Source organism: Benincasa hispida, chromosome 12 (assembly GCF_009727055.1).
Source record: "Benincasa hispida cultivar B227 chromosome 12, ASM972705v1, whole genome shotgun sequence".
Taxonomy (NCBI): Eukaryota; Viridiplantae; Streptophyta; class Magnoliopsida; order Cucurbitales; family Cucurbitaceae; genus Benincasa; species Benincasa hispida.
In genome coordinates this window covers 44,323,597-44,344,158 of record NC_052360.1, presented here as the reverse complement: position 1 = coordinate 44,344,158, position 20,562 = coordinate 44,323,597, and the positions used below count along the sequence as shown (strand labels likewise).

At 37.2% G+C, this 20,562-nt stretch overlaps 1 protein-coding gene across 1 annotated transcript; it reads right to left on the bottom strand.

The window, feature by feature from the left end:
• Nucleotides 1-736: 736 nt before the first annotated feature.
• Nucleotides 737-3,580, bottom strand: LOC120067356 (RAP domain-containing protein, chloroplastic). Its single transcript, XM_039018929.1, has 3 exons — nt 1,464-3,580; nt 1,277-1,359; nt 737-1,141 (listed from the first exon to the last, which is right to left on the bottom strand). The coding sequence occupies exons 1-3, from the start codon at nt 3,316-3,318 to the stop codon at nt 1,070-1,072; spliced, it is 2,010 nt and encodes a 669-aa protein (XP_038874857.1). The 5' UTR covers nt 3,319-3,580; the 3' UTR covers nt 737-1,069.
• Between the last annotated feature and the right edge of the window lie 16,982 nt (nt 3,581-20,562).

The following is a 20,562-nucleotide window of genomic DNA, read 5'->3' as shown; positions in this document are numbered from 1 at the left end:
AATATTTATTTTTAAATTAATTAATCTATTACAATTATATAAGATTATAAACATAATTTTTTGTTCATAAAATTCTGATAGCATTTCTCATGCACAATCAAATGCAGTCATATTTGATTCTCAAACATCCTATTTTCAGATATTTTATTCCCAAGGATCCTCTATTCCCACGCATCTATAAACTTTAAACCAAACAACCCTTAAAAGACTTTGCTCTCTAATTGGTCTCCTTTTAAAATGAGTGAATGATTATATTTATAGAGGGGAGGAATAATCTTAATTCTAATCTACTTAGATTCCTTGAACACTATAGGAAACCTATCTGGACTTTAAATTGACTTTCCTATTTGAATTAGAAGAAAAAGGATTCAAATGGTGTTAATTTTGTAGCTTTTAAACATTGTGTGAATCTCGTGGGGCTTGTAGAACTAAGAGAATTAATGATCATTCAAAAAGGTATCGTCTTGGCCAATGAGTTGAATATTCACCTGGTGGAAGGTTCATAATTTTATATAAGAGGGCACAAATTTATATAAATAGAATTTTAAATGCATTGAATTATAACATTTAGATTATGAAATATTAATCAAAAACTACACTAGACCATAATTCTGCAACACCGTTGTAATGACAATGCCTATTCCCACCAATTCTCATATTCTCATCACAATCATTGATGATCACCTATTCAATTAGAAAAAAACTAAGATAGAGAAAATAACCATGACAGAATGTGTAATGGGAAATTCACCAAGATGGGTTGGCAAAGCTAAAAGCTAACAGTTAAAACATTTGAGTATATACATAAATCTTTAAAGAAAATCAAAATCGAAACTTCTTATTTGATACAAGTGAACCTTTTTATAGATGCTAAATATACACAAATTTGTAATGTCCTCACAATCAAATCACATCCATCCCCAACAAGAACATCACAAACTTATCCAAAGCACCTCAGCGATTATTACGGGGTGGTCGATTGCATGCGGTTTTTCCAAACAAATGAAAACTGGTGATACAGCAACATACCTTTCCCGTCGCTAAGGGCTATTCATAATTCATACTACCTTTAATCTATGTGATATTTGAGGATTTCTCGTAGATAGTTTAGTTGTTCAACCTCCCCTTGAAGTTCCTCCCACTACAGGAGAAAACACCATGGATGTAGATTAGATTAGAGAGAGCTTTAGGTCCTTTTATTGGAAAAGAAAACAAGTAAGGACTAAACAGAAACATGTTTTTCATTTAAGAAAAGACCACAAGACGAGGCAGTTACCTCCTGGTGAGACAATGATACCACCTTCCAGCCTGCAGCAGTTATGTAACGACGTTTCAGCACGGTGTGTCCCAAAGGTATCCCTGTTAAACAGTAGAAGCACTTACTTTTATTGGTTTGATTTCTAAAGGGCGCACTAAACACATTTACAAGACTTTTGAATGCTAAAGATTAACTGAAATTTAACCTGTGTTTCTTGAGAAATGAGTTGGACCATCAATCTCCAAAGCAACCTTCTTATCTACTATAACTGCGTCTAAAGTGTAAGCGTCAAATACATATTCCCTGATCCACTCATGACCTGTGCTGACAAGAAGACGGGCTACTTCTTTCTGAAATGATGAAGTTGTTTTCTGATTGAACCTCTTAGTTTTCCCAGCAAGAATGGTTTTCTCTTCAAGATCAACGCTTAAAGATAACCGAAGATGCGAATATTCCCGCTTCAAGCAGTAATGCACAAGACACAGTTGAGAAGCAAACATGATATCATTCCTATGCTGCTCTGAAATACTTTCCTTCTCAAAGTAGCTTATGGTTCTCCAAATGTGGGAAAAGAAACTACGGTCCACTTGCCCGAAGACAGCATAAGACCAAGCTATATTTCCTAGTTGATTCCGATTAAATTTGAGCACTGGACATTCTAATGCTCCATCTGATTCAAGCTCACTACTGACACCAACAGTACTTTCTTGATTACTACTTAATGTTTGTTCACTAAGATAGCATGTAATTTGACTAGCATCCTTGTAAACATTGTCTAAGGATTCCAGCAAAAGGTCAGGAGGCTCATTTAAAGAGGCAAAAGCCCACAATACCTGAGCTAGTTCCTGTTCTTGAAAGGTATGGACTATATCTGATGCTCTTTTTGCCAATTCTGAGAAGAGGTCAGAAGCAGAATGCTGCATTGAAGCAAATGCTCCAGCCATGTTAGCAACATTCTGAGAATTCAACTCCTCTATCTTGGTCAAGGTAACTTCTGCAACTCTATCCATCTCTGACAAATAAAGTTGATCACCTCCAATCTTGGACAATGCCCAAGCAATGTTAGAGATGCCTTGTGCGGAGCATTCTGGCAATGCCGTCATAGCAATACCGATCAGCATAGACATTTCTCTTCGACGAGCAAAAGCTAATCTATGTGATTTCATCATCAAAACTTTGTCCATATTCTTAGCAATCCTATGGAGTGCTGTGGCAATGTTCAAAGGAGACAAAGGGGAAGGACTCAATCCTTTCCCAACAGCAAGGATCATATCAGAAATAACCTCTAAAGCTTCATCTGCAGTCTGTGCTTCTATAATTGCTCTGTTCAAATTGACTTCCTTTTTACGATCCGAAGGCCCCGAGAATTGGGACAATCTATGAATAAATTCCTCCATGGTCTTCTCCTTCCTTTGTTCAAACATCCCACCACCCATCATCCTCACACTCTTACTCAAATCATTACTGTCCTTAATAGCTAAACTATCCAACAAATCCAAATCCATATCCAGTTCCAAATCCTCATCTGAATCAAACTCCAGGTCTTCCTCAATGACATCACTTTTCTTATTAACCCCATTATCCTTACTTTCCAAAATCTTCTTCTTCTTCTTCTTGTGCTTCTTCTTCTTCTTCACAGAAAACAGATCTTCCTCAGTCGAAGCGAAGCCTCTTGCCTCGATAGATCTAAGAGCGACCTTCCTAGCTCTCAAGCACCAGTCCATCCCCTCAGCATCATCAAGAAGCTTCGATTTCATCTGTTTTTTCTTCTTCTTCGGTGGTTGAAATCCCAAAGGGTCGAGCTCTTCAAGCAATTCCACTTCCCAGTCCATATTATCGCCATTATATCTAAAATCCCCATTTTCGCGGTCAAAATCGATACTGTTTGGGCTGTTGACAATAGGGCCATCAGAATTTATACAACTTCCCCGAACATGGCTAACATTAAGTTTTCGCGCTAAAACCCCAGATGCTAATTTGATAGTCGGAGGTGTTTTGTGAGAGAAAGCGGAGGAATTTAAGAAACTAAGGGGAGGAAATGTGCCCAACAACACTTCCATATCAAATTTCTTGCACAAATTTTTTCAAGATAAGATTTGTTATATGTATGAACTATTTCCTATGGCAAAATCGTGAAATTACACCAAAAAACTACAGAAAGAACAATGAATGATAGACAGATTGTGCCAGTAGAACATAGGAAGAGCAGTGGTTAACAAACTAGAGATGGCAACATACCCATCGGAGACTGGAAGTGCCGCATATAGAGATGAAGAGGGCAGTGTCGTTAAGGTCCCAACCCAACGCCATATGAGATAACAGTATAGAAGCCAAATTTCTTTTTTTAATTTTGAGAATTTTTGCCCAAATGCTTACGTCATTAAATCATGAGGGACGCTTTAACCATTTTAGGTGGAGTTAATAAATTTAGAGTTAATATGTTGGAATTAGAAAATTTGTATTTAAAGTGTAGAATTGGAAAATAGAGTTTCTCGATAATTATAAAAAGTAGATTAAGAGGGAAAGAAAAAGTTATTTGATAAAAATGTAAAACATAGAAATAGAGGAGAAGATAGAATTTCTCGATGAACGTGAAACATAAAAAATGGGAAGATAGAATTACTTGACAAATGTGTAAACTTCAATGATATTTATTATTGAAGTTGAGTTGTTTATACTAACCTACGAATTTAATAGGTCAAACGATCCCTTATCTTTTTTGCCCTCTTCATCTTTTCGGGTTTTTTTTCTTTGTGCACCTTTATCTTTGCAGTGCTTGCTTAGTGGTCGTCAAGCGTGTGCTCACAGAGGTCATGGACTCATTGGAAAGGTATTTGAGAGGTCTTCGAAGCTTCAAATGTGTGGATTTTTTCGTTGGAATGTGGGTTTGTTAGGTCGATCGATTTTTTCTTTAGTGAGATTTATTTTTTTTTCATTAAAAAGTGGCATCGAAGCGAGAGTGAGAGATGTGTGTTTGGGGCGTCGAATATATGGTTTTCTCATTAAAAAAAAAAAAAGCGAGATAGTAAGAGAGAGGAGAGTAAGAGAGGAGTGAGATCCTAATCTACGTTCATATGGTCTATTTTTGTGATTCCACCCTAATATGATGTGAAAAACAAAAACTTAATTATGAAAGGCATATTATTTACTTTCTTAATTCCATTCTCAATCTCCACTCTCATGTTGTCTCTTTTCTTCACCATGAATTTTAGCCTTATTTTTTATGTCGGTTCCTATCTTCCATTTTCTGCTTTTATTTCCTTTGCTACCTTTTCTTCTTCATCCTAAATTTACACATTGAAAAAGTACGGACACTTATCGAAGATCAGCGAAAGATTTAATTGGGTTTGGTCTTCTTCCATCGCATGGAAGAACCATGATTTGGTTGTTAGGGTTTTAATACACACTAAAATTTAGTTAGAGTTGGAAGAAAATGGATAATACTTCAAAAGCCCAAAACCCCAATAAAATAGTAAATTTATGGGGAAGAAGAGGGGTAACCATGGGAGTGGAGTTTGAGATTGGGAGCAAAAATAAAAACAGAATAAGAAAATAAAAGATGAAAAAAGAAAAGAAAAGAAAGAATCAAAGAAAGACAGAAAAAAAAGGAGATGAAATAATGGTAGAAAAAAATAAAAGAAAAGAAAGATGAAGATTGAGATTGAGATTTGGATGAAGAAAGAGAAACAAGAAAAAAAATAAAGAAAACAAAGAAATAGTAAAGAGGTGAATGAAGGAAGATATGAGAAAAAAATAAAATAAAAAATAAAAATGGGCCATGTGGTTGGTATGCAGAACCGGGATTATGCCCTAAATCTCGTGGTTTGTAATGTACAAACGAAATTCACTTATTTAATAAAATAAGAAATTATTTTATTTGACATTTAGACTTATGCAACTCAATCTAATAAATTAAGATCCAAGGTTATTTTATGTAATTTAAACATGTATATGGTTAACATACAGGTGAATCATGTTTAAGTAATAGCCTAAATGGTCTATAGTATATAGATAGGGTCGAGTGTCTTATCATGGTGATGCTACGAATACGACTCACATTGTAATTGTTATAATAGTTGTAAAGTATTACAAACGATTTGATTCTAATCGTTCATGTGGAGACATGTGAGTGAGGATATCCTATATAAAGAGTTTGTATCAGACCGGACCACAAAATATTTAGTCTCTCTTTATAACACTGTTAATTGAAGAGATTAGCATTTCAATAGGATGACCATAGGTGACTCGACCTTAATCCTAAGTAAGTTGTGAACTTATGTCTCTGAGGGCAATCCTAAGTCTATTATGAACTCCTATTCACGAGGGATTGTCCTTTGATTTGTATGGGTGAGAGTGGCCAATTCACCGACTTAATATGCCTACCATTTTGGGGATAAAACTGAGTGAGGAGCTGGGAACATTCATAATACAAGATGAATTTCACTCCTTCCCAACTATAGGGTAAGTAGATGAGTGTTCCCTTAAGTGGTGTCTCCGGAATTTGAACAAAGGGCTTTACCCTCTCACTAGTCTGAGAGGGGGTTTCTGTTTAATGGTTTGACTATAAACAGGTTGTTCATTAAAAGAGCACTAGTATTTAAGGATGAAGAAGTAACCTAGGGGTAAAATGGTAATTTTGACCCAACTAATGTTATGAACACTCGTGAAAGACTAACTTGTTGTTATTGGCCTATATCTGTGGACATAGAAATATATCTACAATGAGAAGAGTGTAGCTTGAAGGAAATTAGACATGAGGATTTCCATGAGCAGTGGAAGGATCGTTCCAAATTCCATTTGAAATTGAATACCAATAATTACAATCAAGAAACGGAAACTAACAGGTCATGCACAATACGAAATTACAGCATGCTTACAGATGAGATCAAGGGATAAAGTATACATACCTTTGAAGACTTATTCTTCAAACTCTCTCGATCACTCCAAGCGTCCAAGACAGCAATACACGAACGCTCGAACACAATGATCGCAACACAGCACGATCAACAGCAACCACCACACGAACAGCGCGAACACACAACGAACGGCCTCTGAAACCTCGAACTCAGTCGAGTTGAGTGAGGATACCACCACAATGGTTACCTTGGTATTCTCGATGTGAGAATCCAAAAGTGTGGGCTCTATATGGACTTGATTAGAGGAAGAGACTGGAGGAACAACAATCGTGTAGACGATTGAGCAAGTGGAAGATGAGAAGTGTCTATCGTATAAACGAATGATCAATGATGTAGAAGAAGGTAGCCTATCGTATAGACAATGCCCTGTGTTCGTTTAGCTACGACCAGCTGAGTGAACTATCGTATAGTGACACTCCACAATCGTTTAGTCTCTCTATGAGCTATCGTTTAGTGAATGATTTCACTTTATAACAATCCGTGAGTTTCTTTTCGAATTAAGCAACTCTTCTAAATTTAGGAAAACCTTCGTCCTTTTATCTCACAATTACCATAACACCACCAATAACGTCACACTCAATTGGTTATTAGAGAAAAAGAGATAATTATCCAATAATTAATATTATTATGAATATATATGATAATCAACTTACCATATTATATTTATAACCTGTAGTTTAATATTTCATCTCATGAAACATATAAACCATAGTTCTTTTTCTATTTTATGGTACTTAATGTAAATCATATTTACATCAATCCTCCACTTGATGTATTTCATACACCACACCGATTATATCATATATAATCGAATTTCCTCTTATCAATTTGAATATTTCAAATCAACCCCAAGAACTAATTATCAACTTGAATCCATTGAGCTATCAAGAGGACCTTATGGACCTGTAGCTTGAAGCTCCAACGGTACATGAATAACTGACTAAACTCTTTAGTCATAGGATCCACCATCCGTTAACTATTGGGCACTCCACTAAAGACTGACAACTGCACTCTTCTTATTACAGATATATTTTGTGTCCATATCAACCAACCAATAGTGCGATAACCCTTCACAGATCGCTCGTAAGTATAGTTGGGCCAATTTACCATTTTTTCCCTGTAGTTACATCTAACTCCTTAAGTACCACTAATCCCTCTAATGAACATAAGTCATAGTCCTACTATGACTGAGTCCTCTCTTCCAAAGAGAAGTTGTGGCCACTATGTTCAAGACCTGGAATCAGCCCTTAAGGGAGAAATCAATCTACTTACCCCTGCTTCGGGGAAGGAGTGAATTCCATCTTGTGTAACTGAGTTCCCAGCTCCCAAATCAGACAAATCTCCAAAAAGGTAGGCTTGTTGAATTGGCAATCTAGCCACTCTCACCCATACCACCCTCAAAGGCAGGAGTTCTCAAAACACTTAGGCTTGAGGTCATGTCACCTATGGTTGTTTAGGTGAGATGTAAGTCTCAAGTATCAACGACATTATATAAAGAGATGAATCATCTCGTGGTCCAGTCTTATACAAATTCTTTGTATAGGACACCTCCGCTTGCATGTTTCCACATGAATGGTTAGGATCTACCATCTATAGTAGTTCACAATACTTGCAAACCTCTGCAAAGCGGGTCGTATCCGTAGTGTCACAAGGATCAGGTATCCCTCTTTAATCCTTATACTACAGACCTTTTTAGGTTATCACTTAAGGCATGATCCACTTGTATATCCCATATACATGCTTAAGTTTACATACAATAACCATGGAGTTTTGTTTATTAGATATGAGTAAATGCAAAATAAAATAACTCTTGTTTTATTCATAACAATGTGTACAATTTATAAACTACGAGACTCTAGGAGAATTAGGACACCAGTCCCAACTCAGCTGTGGGTCTTTAGTGAAGTGTACCTACAGTTAACAGATATTGATTAATGTGGTTAATGAGTTTAACCAATTAATCTCATATCGTTGGGGCTTCTGATATGTAGGTCCATGAGATCTCCTTCCTAACTCGTAAAAGGAATTAAGGTAATTATGTCTTGAATAGAGTTTGAAATGTTAAAATTCACTTAGGGAAATAGTATAATGTAATGAATGATACATTATAATGTAAAGTTTATATTTTAATTAAACTTTATAATATAAATTTAATTTTGGATATGATTCAAAATTAATTTATAAGAAATTAAATATTTGAAGGAGTCCAAATATTAAATTAATATGAATTGGATTCATATCAAAACTATAGGTTAAAATTAATATGTATTAGATGAATATTAAAACTATAGGTTATGAGAGAAATACAATTGAATATGATTCATATAACACCTGAGCCCTTACAGGATTCATTAGGTTGAGAGATAAACTCAGACTTGGAGCCTTTAGAAGGGAAAAGTTTGAATAAGTACCTAAACTATGCCTTGGAGGAAGTAATAGTACTTAGGAAATTTCTAAGTATTGGAGGCATAGTAGAGTGGAGTGAAAAATTTGGCTAAGTGTCCAAATTATACTATGAGAATAAGAATTGGATTCATAGCATAAGAAAGAATGGAGAATTTTTGGCTAAGTTCAACTCATAGTGTAGTTGAGGAAGTAAGTCATATCATAGTTGATAGCATAGTTGACAAAGTTATTGCATAGTAAGTGAAGTCATAGCATAGCTAAGGAAGAACAACTCATAGCATAGTTGAGTAAAATCCTAGCATGTTGGGTGCATGGTTGGTGCATCCTAAGGGAAACTTTGGACAATTTTGAAAGCATAGGGGGATGTTGGAAACTATGCTATGAGAAAGAAGAAACTATGTTATGAGCATGAGGAACTATGCTATGAGCATAAGAGACTATGATGTGAGCATGATGAGCTATACTACAAGCATAAGAGACTATGTTGTAAGTATGAGGTGCTATGCTACAAGCATAGGAGACTATGTTATGAGCACGAGGAGCTATGCTATGAGCATAAGAAACTATGGTATGAGAATGAGGGGCCATGAGTCTAGATTAGGGACAAGGTGAAAGCATAGAGAAAAGTTGGTTAAGTGTTGAACGAACCACGCGTTAAACTATGCACAATCAAGAGAGGTTAGACGCATAGCATAAGCATAGTTGGACGCATGGGGAAGGTTCAAGGTGAAAATTTAGCTAAGTGTTGGATAACATAGGACACAAGTGAAGAAATCCTAAAGGTAGAAAGTTGGACGCATAGGGAATGTTGGACGCATACCTTGAGGTGAAGAGAGGCAAAGTGGACACATAGCTATGTTATGAGCTCAAAGGAGAAAGTTATGCTATGAGAAGAAGGAGATGAAAACCAAGGAAGAATGGAGTCGAGGAAGATTTGGACGCATAGGGGAAGAGTTGGATGCATAGGAGGACTTTTGGGTCTATGAAGAGCAAGATGGAAGCATGAGACAATCCATTGGGTAAGAGTACACCAAGAAAACCTAATTTTCCATAGTTAAACGCATACCCTAGGAGGAAAACATAGTTGGATGCACTACCATGCTATGAACCCAAAGAAGGAAGCTATGTTATGGGAGGGAGACAAGTTGGTAGCATAGTTAAGGAACCATGCACCCAAACCTAGTAAACCATGCGTTGACTTGAGTTACTTGGGGAGCAAGGCCAAATTGACAACGAGGTGAGTTACATGGCTCGACCAAATGAAATCTTGGATTGAGCTAAGGATGAGGTGGATGCATGGGAGAGCATGCAAAGTGTTGAAGTGTCACCTCAAAGGAAGCTATGTGTTGGCCTATGCATGGTGAAGACACCTAAGTCTTGCATGCAAGTAGGAGGTGTGAAGAAGTGTTGCGTTGGGCTTTGCATGGTATTGACACTTAAGATTTCCATACACATGAAGTGTCATGCGTTGAGAGCATAAGGAGGATGATAAGTGATAGGATACACTAGCATGCAACGGAAGCAAATAGAATCAATAAGCACTCTAATTATATTTAATTTGAGTTCTAAAGCATGCTTTTACATAAAATCACAAGTGGGTTTCAAGTTCAACATACCTTTGATGAATTCTTCTTAATCCAAGCTGATCTTCACACTATTTCAGCTTCAATTTCATATGAACCACCAAGAGATCTTCTCTACTATTCTTAGCCTTGAATTTGAGTGGTGGAACTCCAAATTAAGTGAAATTTTGAGGTGAATGTTATTGGCTTTTGGAAGAAGAAGATGAAGTCTGAAAAACAAATTTTCCAACAGAATCATCTCTTTCTTCTTTCAATTTCAATGCTTTTAACCATTCTATCCATGCAAGCACTCATGCTGAAACCAAAAGCCAACAACTGCTTCAAAAAACATAGTGGAATTTGGTGTCAATTAGACAGTAGGACTATTTGGAATGTCCTAGAACTCATAGTTCATGTTAAACATTCTACTTATCAATAATAATAAATTGTTGATTTTGCATCTTATTATGAAAATCTAATAAACATATCTATAGCTATAGTCTGAATACTGTAACTTTATGTAGTGACATAAACAGGATGAAGTTGACAGTATATATCCTAAATGGTCTAAAAAGTATATGGATGAAATTGGATATTTCATCCAGGTAACATTATTGGATGTGGCCTACTTTGTAGTTGTTACAAGAAGTTGTAAAGTGCTACAAATGATGTGATCTACAAATCGTTCATATTGAGACATGTGAGTGGGGGCATTCTATGCAATGAGTTTGTATATAGACTGGACAACAAAAATAGTCACTTTGCTTTATAACGACCGTTTACTGTTAAAACTGACTATTTTATTTATCAAATAACTTAGGTTAACTCAATCTTAATCCTGAGCTAGCTATGAACTCCTATTTTTTTGGGATTATCCTTTGATCTGCAAACAGTGAGAGTAGTCCAACAACACTGCTCAATAAGCTTCCCATTTTAGGGATAAGATCGGATGAATAGCTGGGGACATAGCCTTGCAAGATAGAATTCACTCCTACCCGATTTAGGGTTAGCAGATAGGTTGTTCTCTTAAGTATTGATTTTAGTTCTTGAACAATCGGGGCCCTGCCTTCTCATGATAGAGAAAGGATTTTATTCATAAGGATTATGAATCAAAATTGTTCATTAGAGGGCTAGTGGGAACTTAAGGAACAAGATGTATTCATAGGGGTAAAACGGTTATATTGACCCAACTGTGATTATGAACAACCTATGAAGGATCAACTTACAGATTATGGTTATAAAGTGGACATAATATATCTACAGTGGGGGAAGTTCAACTATGGGCTATAGTGGAGTGTCTTATTAGTTAACGAATAGGGGTTAGATCAATCTAATGAGTTTAGCCGATTAATCTCGAATCGTTGGAGCCCATGATCTGTAGGTCCGCGAGGTCCCCCTATTAGCTCGTAAATGGTTATGCTTTAGAGTAGCTTGAGAAATTAATTTGAAACGTTCAAATTAAAATTAAACAGGCTAAGATAATATATATTTAAATATGATTTAAATATATGAAGATGGTTTTGTGCAAAAAATAATTTAATATTTGATATTAAATTAATTAGTATTATTTAAATTAATTTATGAAATTAATTTTAGAAAATTAATTTTTCAGTTTTAAAATCAAAATGGATTTTGAAATCAAATTTTTATTTTGAGAAAAATTGGAAAATTGGATTACATGCACAAATGGAAATATAAGATTTTCCATTATCATCTTCTTCATGCTCACACAAAACCCACTTCCTCTTCTTCATTATACTCCAAGCATGAGCTGCAAGCCATGCACATTTCTTCTTTGCATGTTCATCTGCAATAAATAAAGAAGAATGGCGTGATTTGGAGGTATGCATTCTACAGAAATTTTGAGAGAAAATTTCAGTTGAAGAAGAGTTCTTCAAAACTGGGTGATGTAAGCTTCTCCTTCTTTTTTACATTGCTTCAAGTTGTTCTTGAATCCCACAACTCAGTCTAAAGCTCCAAGAGGATAGTGGGGAAGATCTTGAGGTGGTTCACGGTGATCTTTGGAGAAGACTGCTGCTGTTTGATCAAGATCTTGAAGAGTTCTACAAAGGTATGATCTAAAACCCTTTTATTTATATGAGCATGCTTAAGTTTCTGCCAAAATTAGTGAATTTGAATGCTTATTGATCCTTTTTGCTTCCGCTGCATGTTATTACACTCTAACAAGGACACCTCCTACTTGAAAGAGAAGTGGGAAAAACCCACTTAACCTCCAAATTTCCAATTTCCAATTATTTTGTTATTCCAATTAATTCTATATTTAATTAGAACAATTTGATTAAATCTCAATTAATCAAATTCTAAAATTTCAAAAACTGATTTCTCAAATTGAATTTAAAATTAGAAATTAATTTGTTTTTTTCATTAATTAAATATATTTAATTAATTAATTAGTTTAATATCAAATATTAAATTAATCACACACCTATTTTTAAACATGAATCCTATCTATGTAATTAATATTTAAATCAACATTTAAATATTATAACTCTCCAATTTCGTTTAGTTTCAATAAATTAAACGTTAATTATATCAAATATAATCATACAACCCTAATTTGAATTTGAACTCATTCAAACTCAAACCCTAATTTCAATTTGAACATTTTCAAATTGAAATCCAATTTGAACAATTCAAATTGATATCATTCCAAATTCACTTAATTTATTAATTCAAGGTGTTCATATTTTATGAGCTAGTAGAGGGACCTTATGGACCTACAGATCATGAGCTTCAACGATATAAGATTAATTGGCTAAACTCCTTAGACCAAATTAATCTATATTCATTAATTATCAAGTCACACCACTATAGCTCGATAGTTGCACTCTCCTCACTGTAAATATATTTGTGTCCATATAATTTAACCATAATCAGTAAGTCAACCCTTCATAGTTGTTCGTAATAACGGCTGGGTCAATATGTTGTTTTACCCCCGATATTACGTCTTGTTCCTTAAGTTCCAATCGATCCTCTAATAAACAATTGGTTTATGATCCAATCATTAAATCGGATCTCTCTCGAGCCAGTGAGAGGGTGGGGCCCCTTGTTCAAAACCTGGATTCAGTACTTAAGACAACAATCTTTCTCCTATCCCTAAATCGGGTAGGCGTGAATTCCACTTGCACCCCATGTCTCCAACTATCTACCCGATTTTACCCCTGAAATGGGAGGCTTATTGAGTCGGCGCTGTTGAGCCAACCCTCACCTATGCAAATCTAAGAATAATCCCAAATAAACAGGAGTTCATAGTTAGCTCAGGATTGAGATCAAGTTACCTAGGTCATCTAAGTGAAATAGTCAGTCATAAATAGTAAACAACATTTATAAAGTAAGAGTGACTTATTTCTTTGTTCAATCTTATGCAAACTCATTGCATAGTATGCCTCTACTCCTCATGTCAATACATGAATGAATCAGGATCACTTCGTTTGTAGCACTTTTACAACAACTTTTAACCGCTACAGAGTAGGCCGCATCCCATAGTGTTACAAGAATAAGGCACCCAACCTTAATCGCATACTATAGACCAATGTGGCTATATACTCGAATCGGATTCATCTTTATGTCTCTACATAAAGTTCAAGTATTCATGTAATAGCCATGGATCTTAGTTTATTGGATTTAGACTTTACGACCCTCCCAGACTACTCTCTAAGCCTAGGAAAGGATATGACTGCAGCAGTTATCAACCCTTTTACTGACACTTACTGCCTAATAACTCTAGGGGAAATAACTCTGATACCAACATGAGATCTCATACAAAGCGGTGTTTAAAAACACAACATATTTAGAGAGATTACATTACTAGTTTCACAAGTTCTGATACCCAAAACCTTAGTCCCGATATTAACAACTGAAACATGTGTACAATATTTACAGTAACTATCTAACAGATGGGTTACAATATCTTTTTCCTTTAGTGGCAGAGCAGATGCAGAGCTACCTCCAGAGGATTTGACCGCTACCTGGGGGAAAGGAAAAATTTTGAAAATGGGGTGAGCTTGCTAGCTCAGTGAGTGACTTAAGAAAGAAAACTGATTCTCATGCAAAAGTCTCAATAAAGAGATTAAACTGAAATATAAATTTCTATAGTAACCTTGTACTGCAATATAAACATTTTCCAAGGATAAAGCATATAAAGCTATTTTTATCATAAAACATTAAATTGTTCCTTAGCTGAGAATAACCCTGTTGTGGTTAAATCCCAACGTCAACTACTAGTCAAGAGAAAACCCTTTTGCTCAATCTTTGACTTTAACTACCTATGTGCACGTGGCCATACTAACTACCGTCATACCTTAGGTACTTTTTCCCAGATACCTTCTCAAAACTTGTCCTTCAGTATCGAGCTGCTCGGATACCTTCTCAAATGTCCTTCAGTATCGAGTTTCAAGTAAAACTAGTCATAAAATGACTTTCTCTTTAAATCATGTAAAGCATAACGTATAGAAACATGTCTTTAAAGATACTAACGCATGTTTGGTGTATTTAACACACATAAATAGTTTTTCAATAAACTTTCATACATGACATGCGTTTAAAACATAACTCATGGTTGTTTGGAAATTACTTTGAAAACTAGCTAGCATAAGAATAATCTTTCTTTAAAACATGGTTTCTTTAAAACATTATAAACATTTAGTCACTCACAACTTTTAGAACTATTTCTCAAGGGTCGATATGCTTTTATTACTGGTGTCAATCTTGTGGACACAAAAGCATATATTAGCTACTAGCATAGGTCTCCCTTTTGAAACTGACCCTTAAGTAAGCTTTGTGTTTAGCCTTTCCTTTTGAAGACTTTCACAACAACACACCTTGGTGTAGGTTTAGACACTTGGAAATTTCTTTGAGATTTGGCTCATGTAAAGCTTCCAACCGCTCTTCACAACGCAACAGCACTTATGCAACCAACACTTTTCTGATTAAGTGTTCTTATAACTTCAGATGGTCATCCTGAAGGTTGCTTATGCATCCAAGACTCCACTGCAAGCTCTCGTCAACCTACGCAGCAGGTCCAATGCACGAAAAAGCTAAGCCCTTGGTCTGTCCAATAATTTCCTTCGAGCTGTCAGCTTACTCAACTCAAGCAGCTGCCTACTTGTTCATGAAATTCCATATTCATATTACGAAATTAATAACTCAAATTCTAGAGCTCATCTCAAGAAATTTCCTTCTACAGACCTATTAATAATCGTGTCAGGAATCTTACCACAAACTTTCAGCCTCAGACTTCTTGTTCTCTATCCTAGAGACTCAATTCTTTAACAATGGCCCGGATTCACCCGAGAACAGAACCTCTGGTTCTTTTTCTCCTTCTCCGGCCTTAATTCAATGAGGACTTCTTCCAATAGTGTACCTCTGAAAGTAGACTCTCAGAGCTTTGCAATGACACTAAAAACTCTAAATTTTCCTGGAGGAATTGATCACACTGATCGTTTGAAATTTGACCTCCCCTTTTTATACTGTTTTCCACTACCTCTCATTAAATGCTAGCCCAACACCTTCAACTTTCAAAGAGTGAAATCCGATCTAAGTACATCTGATAATTTTAATCAGTGATTAATGCCGATCAAACCAGTCCAATTTTTTAGCTCACCGCCCCATCGTTTAGTGACTTCACGCTGATGCTTGTCACCCGACGATCTCGCCCAATGCATAGCATACTGATGCCCATCGTGTAGCGCTGACGCCCATCATCTAGCACAGCATGACTATCGTCTAGCATCCATGCTCATCACGTAGTGCCATCGCCCAATGTCATCGTCTAGCCCTGATGTCAATCGTGTAGTTCCAACACCTCTTCGTTTAATGTTATCGCCCAACACATAGCGCTATCGTTTAGCGCAATCCTTCACATTGTCTAGTGATGATGGGCAGAAATGCACGTCATTATAGGCCTTTTATTTAGAATTATGAGGGCTGTTAAGTAGAAGATGTGGCGATTATAATTAGAATTCATGAGAAAATGAGTTTGTGTCTATTGGCATTAAGAATCTCGACTAACCCACTATTATGCGTTATTATGCGTTCAATTGTTTATTTTTGTAGCTAACGCAGGAATCGATCGCATGCGCGAGAGCTAGGTTATCGCAAGGATGACCGCATATGGGGAAACTCTCCATCATAGAGGCGAATGCATATGTTTGACGCATGAATATTGCGTCCATTAATCGCATGCGGTGATCGCATACGTCAGTCGTATGGGTGTTGTGGCTATCAAGCGAATGCGGTCATCGCAGGGAGATTGCAGCTACAAAGTTATAACCATAATAGAGGGATGAACGCAAGGGTGGTGGAATGTATGCATGAACGCATACACTGGGATTATCAAAAAGATGATGTTGACATTTCACCTATCACGCCATTAGTAGCAGAGTTTTAGAAAAGGACCATCACGCTGCGAGTGTCAGATTCAGAGCAGGTCCATTAATGTTGTCGGCGATCAAGCTCTATAAATAGAAGTCGTTGAGTAGTTCAAATCATCCGGGGTTTTCTGCCTGAGGGCAGATCCCTGTGATCCAGACCAAAGCGTGAGAAGATAGCTTAAGAGTTTTTCATCCCCTTAACCATTCTGAGTGACGACTAGAGCCTTTGCCAGAATTAGAGCTTGAGAGAGTCTACTCCATCGCCCATCCATGGCACCATCGACAGCCTTGACACACATCTGATGGAAGCAAGACATTGCTTTCATCTGGCCCTCCATATCTCTTCTATCCTTGTATTGTATTACATTTTGGCTTAAGGAATTAATACATTTTGTGATCAATGCATTTCTATATTTTCCTTCGATTCCATCTCCATCTTCATTTACTTCGCATCCTTTACTTTCATTGCATCACTAAGTAAGACTGCTAGAGTACTGCATACTTAATCATGTGGCATAGAGATATGAATCATGTAGCAAACCACCGGGAGGTGTACATTGCGCGAACGTTGTGAGAAACCCTTATTTTCTTAGTGTGAAGCTGTAGCAACGCTTGTCTATAAGCAAACACAATGCTTGTCTATGAGTAGAATCAGCAGCAACTAACTGCTCGGGAGGGTAAGTAGTTGGTCGCATTAAGCAATGTAAGCAAGTGTTCACTAGAGATATGAATAATTCTTACGTCAACCAGGTTTATGTGATTACCTTGTCTTATGAGCACATCATTCATCATTTAGGCATAATTAGGAGAGTAGTCGAAAAAATAAATCTAAGACTCGAGAGAGCGGATTGGATCGCATAAGCAAGAATGGGAACTTAGGAATAAGCTCAATTTGCTACTACACAGCGTATGCACCCTTTAAGTAGGATATGGTGGTATGCGGTCATCTTGCTTATGTGTGAGAGCACGTGAGCGGGAATGTAAAGGCTTAGAAATAGGCTTCTCGACACTATCGCATATACATCGCATGCGTCTACGTCAAGTGTGTATAGCATGATCGCATAGCTTGCATTGGTTGGGGTTACCCTTGTGGTCAAGCTTAGTATTGCAGTGAAGACATCCTCACCTTTTCATCTATTTTTCCATACATTTTACTACACGTTAATAGTGTTGTGTCTCTACCTCTCAGTCATACTTCCACTGCTTAATCTGTTAGTTAGGAGTAGGAGAAATTCATAGCCCATAACCCTCATCATTCTTTTATTTTTTCGCTGTAAACACATTACAACGTAACATTTAGCTACAAGTCCCTGAGTTCGACCTCAGATCACTTGAGAAACTTGCGATCTCGTTATACTTGGTGAGAGTGCAAGAAAAATTGTGACAAGAATGTATGGTCATTATATAAGAGATTAACGCATACATTCCATTCCAATGCATGACCACCGACGCATGAGAACAAACGCATAACCTAAGATATGCGCATCGCATAATTGCGTTACCAAATTTACAAGGATAGAAGAGATATGGAAGGCCAGATGGAAGCAATGTCTTACTTCGATCAGATGTGTGTCAAGGCTACCAGTGGTGCCATGGATGGGCGGTGGAGTAGACTTTCTCGAGCTCTAACTCCAATGAAGGCTCTGATCGTCACTCGGAATGGTTAAGAGGATAACTCAAGCTATCTTCTCACGCACTGGTCTAGATCACAGGGATCTACCCTCAGGCAAAAAACCCCAAATGATTTGAAGCTCTGCTCAACGGCTTCTATTTATAGAGCTTTATCGCCGACAACATTAATGGACCCATTCTGAATCTGACACTCACGGCGTGATGGTCCTTTTCTGAATCTCTGCTGCTAACGGCGTGGTAGGTGAAATGTCAACATCATCTTTTTTATAATCCCAGTGTGTGTGTTTATGCTTGCATTCCACCACCCTTGCATTCATCCCTCTATTATGGTTATTAGTTTGTAGCCGCAATCTCTCTGCGATGATCGCATTTGCTTGATAACCACAACACTCATACTATTGACGTATGCGGTCATCGCATGTGATTAATGGACGCAATATTCATGCATCGAACGTATGTGTTTGCCTCTGTGATGAGAGATTCCCCACATGCGGTCGTCCTTGCAATAGTCTGGCTCCCGCGCATGCGATCGATTCCTGCGTTAGCTACAAAAATAAACAATTGAACGCATAATAACGCATAATAGTGAGTTAACCGAGATTCTTAATGTCGATAGACACAAACTCATTTTCTCATGAATTCTAAGTATAATCGCCACACCTCCTATTTAACAACCCTCATAATTCTAAATAAAGACCTATAATAATGTGCATTTCTACCCGTCAACATTTAGCGCCACACTTTGCCGCTCGATCACCTACCGCATCGCTTAGCTCAGCACATTTGCTACACGATCGTCCAATGTCTGCCTACACGATCGCCTACCTCATCGTGTAGTGTCGTTCACTTACTAGACGATCGCATACCCCATCATGTAACGCCGCTCATTTGCTACACGATTGTCTACCTCATCATGTAGTGCTGCTCACTGCTACACGATCGTCCAGCATGCGCAACTCCAATGCCCAATGCCCATGTCCCCACACACTTGGGGTTGTCGCATGCTTTGCTAACCTCTCAAGACATTGGCTGCTACATGCTTTTCTAACCTCTCAAGACATTGGTTGCCGCATGCCTTCCTACGCATAGCTTTTCTCTTGGCCACACTTTGGCTTCCTTCAACGCCCAAATAACCTCTCAAATGAACAAGGCCAATGCATGGCACAACACTTAGCCAATTTTCTAACCTCCAACGGTTGGGTTATACTTAGCCAATTTTTCAAGCTTTACCCAAGAGTCAAGCTCTCAAATTCAAACTTTTCTTCTAACTTTTCACCCTTTTTTCTACAATTATACATTAGTTCTCACATCAACATACTCACTATACTGGTCTCAGTAGGGAACATTCTCGAAAAATTGGGGCTCAGGGTTCACATTTATCTCTCCCTTATGAAAAATTTCATCGAAATTTCGCTACAAGTCCATCAATTAAACAATTGCAGATACTTGTTTCTTATTTGCTCTTCAGCTTCCCATGTTGCTTCTTCAGTGCTATGGTTTCTCCATAGTACCTTTACCAATGCTATTGTCTTATTCCTTAAGACTTGTTCTTTTCTATCAAGAATCTCCACTGATTCCTCTTCATAGAACAAATTCTCTTTCAACTGCACTGGTTGCTCAGGCAACACATGGGTAGGATCTGACATATACTTTCTTAGTATTGTCACATGAAACACATCATGGATACGAGATAACTTTGGAGGTAATTCCAACCTATACGTCATTGGGCCAACACTTTCTATTATCTCGTAAGGTCCAATATATCTCGGGCTTAACTTCCCTTTCCTACTGCACTTGAGTATTCCTTTCCATGGAGACAACTTAAGAAATACTTTATCACTAGCTTCAAATTCCAATTCTCTTCTCCGCTTGTCGGTGTAACTCTTTTGCCTGACTCGAGCTGTTTTAAGATTTTCTCTTATAATCTTAACACTATCTGACGTCTGTTCAACAAGTTCTGGGCCTAGTAATTTCCTTTCACCAACCTCATTCCAACATATTGGAGTTCTACATGGTCTTCTCTACAAACCCTCATACGGTGCCATTCCAATACTCGAATGGTAACTGTTGTTATACGCAAATTCGATCAATGATAGATGCGTATCCCAACTTCCCTTGAACTGCAATACACATGCCCTCATCATATCTTCTAGTGTCTGAATCGTCCGCTAAGACTGACCATCTGTCTGTGGATGAAATGCTGTACTGAAATATAGCTTGGTACCCATAGCTTTCTGTAAGGTAGGCCAAAACTTTGATGTAAACCTGGAATCTCGGTCTAAAACAATCGAAACTAGAGCCCCAAACTGACTCACAATTCGATCAACATACAGCTTAGCTAACTGGTCTAGGGTAAAAGTAACTTTAACAGTAGCTATCTTTGTCAATCTATCCAC